At 40.2% G+C, this 5,439-nt stretch overlaps 1 protein-coding gene across 1 annotated transcript in view; it reads left to right on the top strand.

Annotated features, from left to right (window-relative positions):
• Window positions 1–5,180: 5,180 nt before the first annotated feature.
• The window catches only part of LOC103893970 (scale keratin), a 459-nt gene continuing 200 nt past the window's right edge, over window positions 5,181–5,439 (top strand). The window contains exon 1 of the mRNA XM_019470479.1: window positions 5,181–5,439. Coding sequence (XP_019326024.1) covers window positions 5,181–5,439 — 259 coding nt within the window.

The following is a 5,439-nucleotide window of genomic DNA, read 5'->3' as shown; positions in this document are numbered from 1 at the left end:
CAGAGCATTATAACCTGACAACCAGGAAAGCTCATGTGGGAAATTAATGGGTAGCTGGAAGAACAACTCTGGCATATTGACTTGTAACGTGCTTCCAGAAGCAATAGCTAAACCCATGCTGCCAGTATGCTGAACCTGCTATAAACATGGATTAAATAAGGCATTCCCTGCCCTGAAGTGCTTGCAAAGTAGCTTGAGAGTCACAGCGTGGGTGAAAAGATTACTTGTCTGATTTCCCAGATGGGAAACCGGTACACTCAGATAACTAGGGCTAGGTTTCTACTGCAGATAAGTATGCTGGGATCTGAGCTCTTCAGAAAGATTGTCACCATAGGATATGATCCAATCTAAAAGAAAATCCGTGGAAGGACTAGGATTCAATACCGCCTGTGAACAATTTTTTTCCCCACTAGAACCAGTAAAATATTAGATTAGAAGAGACTTCTGGAGGTCATCTAGTCCAACTCCCTGCTCAAAGCAAGGACAATGTAAAGGGTAGGTTACTAGGATTTCCTAGTTTCATCTCTGTTTTCCAATACTTATTTAGACAATACTTCCATATTCTTTCTGGTTAAGCTTGTCCCCTCAACAAATACATACATATACATAGACACATATCAAAAACTTTCATGCAAAATCCTTAAAAAATTCCTAGTGATTGAAGAAATCTTCTGCTGATGTTTTGGAAGCTGCTTTGATAGCTCAAATTTGCATTAATTGGAAACAATAATTTTTGAAAAAACTAAGTTTACAATTTTAAACCCAAATACATGGATATCCAACACCAAATAAGAAAAATAAATTCATGGTGAAATAATCCAATGTTATTAAGAATCTTAGAATACTTATGGATAATTCCGACCTTAATTAAAACCGTCAGAAAAGAGATACTCAAATTTTAGGAAAGAGATCAAATAGAATGATACTTACCCTTTTCACAGAGGTGAATAAAGCAAGCAAGGTGGAATGAAGAGCCCTGAGTTGGGAGAGCTTTTATACAGTTCCCTAGATCATGGGGATCACTTAAGGTGCAATTTGTGCATGTGCGTAATTGGGGCAAACCCAAAACTAATATGACACGTAGGTCCTCAAAGTTTTGCTGACTATGTGTTTATTTGTTGGTTCGAAGTCTCGTGAAATAAGATAGGTGCACTTCATCACAGAAGCCTCTTTCATCTCTGATAGTTACATGTCATATTCATTCCTGTTATGATTTCATTCACATCCTTGGTGTTACAAGAATTATACTAACGCTCTTCCTTAGCTTCTCCATTATTAATGGCAAAACTAGGCTGCTCACTACGCGGCTGTGGTCACCTGATGTGCACAGATCTTTCCATTAAATCCAGGCTGCAAGATAACTGGCGATAAAATGGAGTTCATTAGAGTAACTTTGGGGTTGTCATTTTTATCTTTATCATTCGCACTCTCAGCTACTTAACGTGAGACCAATACTGCACTCAAAGGAAGCCGTAGAAAACATCCTGTGGTCCTTAAATGGTTTTCTATTATTTGGCTTTTGCTCCTGAACACAATGCTGGCCTCATCTAATGAACGAGGGACTTGGGGAAATACCTCTTGCTTTCTTTGTTGTGCATTCAGCCATGGATTACTCTCCCTGTCCTTTTCTCAAACACTGGCAAGTCCTTTGGACCATCATTCTACAACCATGGAAGAAGACCAATGAGATTTTAAGCAGAAGGCAGAGAGAGCACATCCTTTTAAACTACTCAGATTTTTCTAGCAGGTCTCCCTCACTGTATTTCAACCCAGGTTGGAGTCTAGAGGCAAACTAATACTTACCCTTTCTGTTCTCAAGATTGCAAGGCGCTTTCTTTGCAAAGCATTTGTCACCCACATTTTCCAGTTTTCTGTCTCCTGATACAAAGCCTTCAGGGATCCATTTTTAGGTCCATCTTCAGATCAGGCAATATTGAAGACTACTGAGAAACGAAATTAAATGAAACATGACTGGCGGCAACTTGCTAAAGCTATCCGGAGATACGTCATGATAGAGACAGAGAAACCATTTACATGGATAAAGGCTGATCGTTGAAAGAATTGTAACATCTCAAGAAAATAATTAAATCCTCTGTTTCTGTGGTCTGATGTGCAACTGAAAATGATAAAGATACACTGATTATGAGTGTGATATGATATGATATGAGCTTATGAAATGCTGTATTTTATTTAAATGTTTCATTCTATACTTCTACATTGAAAAAACCTGAAGATGCACAAATTCCCAGCATTCAGCCATGGACTGATTATACCAAGGATACAAATACCTTGACTTACATATTTTAGTGTGATGTCATTCCATAATTGCTAGACACCTAAATCCAGGCACATGCCTTTAATCTAATTGTAAGAATGCATTCTCAAAACATTAGTGGATAGTTTGCAGCATTTGAAAAGACTTGCTCCCTGGAAGCTTGAAAATATTATTGTCCCAAAAAACTTCTAACCACCTCAAAGACTGAGAAACCCACCTCTTAATTTAGAGATAATTTATGGCATAGAGTCTGCAGTATTAAAATAACACATCTGTAAACAAGGGAAGAACCAGTCTTTGTTTTGCGTCGTGCATTCCAAGTTCATAATTGTTCCCTGTTCGCAGCAACTGCCAGCTCAGCCCTGTTCTGGACTTAGGTTTGCAGCAACGATAGTGTATTACAGGAGGTCATGAATTCCTGAGAATCAAAGTCAATAATTCAAAGCATTTCTGTCACATTTCAATTTTTGCACCAGAGGATCCATTTGTACTGAAAAAGCTTGGGTTACCTCAGGCCTATTGATTATTTTCAAGTACCATCTTTGCACCGACAACATCAACCCAACAATACCTGGGAAAATTCTCTTTGGGATCTCCAATCCCTTTGTAGCTTTAGTTAACTTCAGAAACGCATTCCATGTTTATCTCTTAAAAAACAAAAACAAGCCCCAGGAAGATAAAGGCTTCCTCTCCACCTTCTATGTGAAATTGTGCGGACTTATCCCCACACATTTTGTAAGAGAATATAACTGTTTGAGTGACTGACAGATGGAGAAACTGATTCAGCTCATATCTGCATGAAGAGAGTTCCCAGCACTCCAAAACTAAGGATTTCACAATTTCTCTGCTCAAAGCTAAACTTCAATTTCCACGTAAGCCTTATTTAGAGACTGAAGCACATGTTGCAGGTCCCTGGAATTGCTGCTGCTCTTCAGAGCTGAATCGTCCCTCTCATGGCCAGTGTCAAATACTACTGAAAAACATCATCGACTCCCAGGGGTGTTGTGTCCTCCACTTGTGGGTGGGGAAGCTAAACATGCAGAAACCACCCCCAATCTTCCTGCATATCACATTGACAGTCTTTAACTTCTGTCCTGGCACATTGTAATGTGAGTTATATGTACTTAAACAAAAATCCTGTCCATGACAGCAGTTTGTAATTCTGATAAACCCATGAGACACTCTCCAGGCGTTAAATTAATACAAGAGAAGCTGGCTTAATGATTTCTGTCGTAATTTCAAGGAAGTGACTGGAATAATGCCAGGTATTAATTTTCCCCAACAAGTCACAAGATGAAAGAATTCTCTGTAATGTAAAGTAATGTTTAGGTCCTGTTACAAACAAATTTGAAAGGACTCATAAACTCCAACAATGAACACAGCAATTTCATCATCTCGACAGGTTACACGTGTTTGAAATTGGGGTGGGCAACCAATGTTGGTCTTGTACCTCCAGCTGCTCCAATATAAAAGCTCTTCTCTCTCATAGCTCTTCCAAACGCTTCCCTTGACTTCTTGGTGACTTGGGTAAGTCTGATTCTTCTCTATTTCTATCAATGTATCTGTATTTACTTATTATAATGTATTTATTCAAGGTCAGGCTGGACAGGGCTCTGAGCAACCTGATCTAGTTGAAGATGTCCCTGCCCACAGCAGGGGGGTTGGACTAGATGACTTTTAAAGGTCTCTTCCAACCCAAACTATTCTATGATTCTATAATTCTGTATTTTATTGCTGGTTTCAACTTCAGTTGATGTCCACCATCCATACTGTTGAGTGTATCTGCACTGCCTTGGGACAGCGACTCTAATGCTGGCTCTGGGGTGGCAGATACACCTATTTGGTGCATGGGGCACGGCAGAGTTCTCAGTGTCAGGAACACTGGGACATGCATAGCACTACCCTTACTTCAATGCATTTAACTTATTCCAAAGTTCGCATGTTATGAGGTTCAACAACAAGAGCATCACCACTGCAGCCATTCATGCAACCTGAGACGAACAAGCAATGCATCTGAGAAAGTTGTGTGTGTTGTCCTCGTACAGCAAATCTTTGAGATTTGTCTGTCCTTTACTTTCTTGCTTTCATATTCTTCCTCAGAACCCTTCTAAGGACTTGCAGGACATAGGGAGTGGAGAAGAGTAAAATCACCCTTGGAGAAAATAACTGAGTTTAGAGGGGAGAATATAGGCTGAATTCTTGGGTTTACCAAGAAGTCCTGGTTTGTCCGGGGAATAATAATTTGAAATGAGTTTTTTGAAAGACATTAGGGACTAAAATGGTGATTTATATTGAAATTGTCCAGGCTGTATCCATACAGTGGCTGTGTAGGTGGGAATCGGGATAACAACACTACCATCTGTCCTTTATTGTCTTGACAAATGGCTTTCTGAGCAATCTGGGCAGTGACAATCCCATAATCTGTTGTTCCTACAACTCTCAGCAAAATTGGGATGAGTGGGAAGAAGAAGCTACTGTAATTAAGTTATATATAAACTACATTTCATGTAAACCTGCTGAACCCAAATCCAAGTTTTCCTACTGACTCATCAAATGACCTTGGACAAAGTCACTTTGCTTTCTCTGCTTTTGCTTCTCAGTTTTCAGTTTAATGTGTAGAAATATATCTAAGTTCTTCGCAGGATATTTGTGAGGGACAACACTTTCAGAGCTAGGCATAATGTTTCCCATATGCCTTTGCATGTGTAGACATTTTTTAGAGAATTTTCAAAAATCTGCTTTTTGAAAAAAAAGGATTATGATTGCAAAGTGGGAAATCAATTTATTTACTCAAAATCCTGTACTTGACTCATTATTTTAATGTAAACTGTTGAATTTTGAAGTCTTTGTCTTCTACTTAGTCTAATCATCAGTGTGTGTTGCAGTTTACCTCTATCCCTGCGAGATGTCTTGCTACGACCTGTGCTCCACCTCTGCCTGTGGCATCAACCGCCCCCAGCCCATCGCTGACAGTGGGAATGAGCCGTGTGTCCGTCAGTGCCCTGACACCACGACTGTGATCCAGCCACCCCCAGTCGTCGTCACCTTCCCCGGCCCCATCCTCAGCTCTTTCCCCCAGGATTCGGTTGTGGGATCCTCTGGAGCACCCGTCCTTGGGGGCTATGGGGGTTATGGCTCCCTGGGCTATGGGGGTCTGTATGGCT

The sequence above is a fragment of the Aptenodytes forsteri genome, unplaced genomic scaffold (assembly GCF_000699145.1).
Source record: "Aptenodytes forsteri isolate BGI_AS27 unplaced genomic scaffold, ASM69914v1 Scaffold847, whole genome shotgun sequence".
Taxonomy (NCBI): domain Eukaryota; kingdom Metazoa; phylum Chordata; class Aves; order Sphenisciformes; family Spheniscidae; genus Aptenodytes; species Aptenodytes forsteri.
Note: the sequence above shows the minus strand (reverse complement) of the source record. Positions and strands in the feature narration are given on the sequence as shown.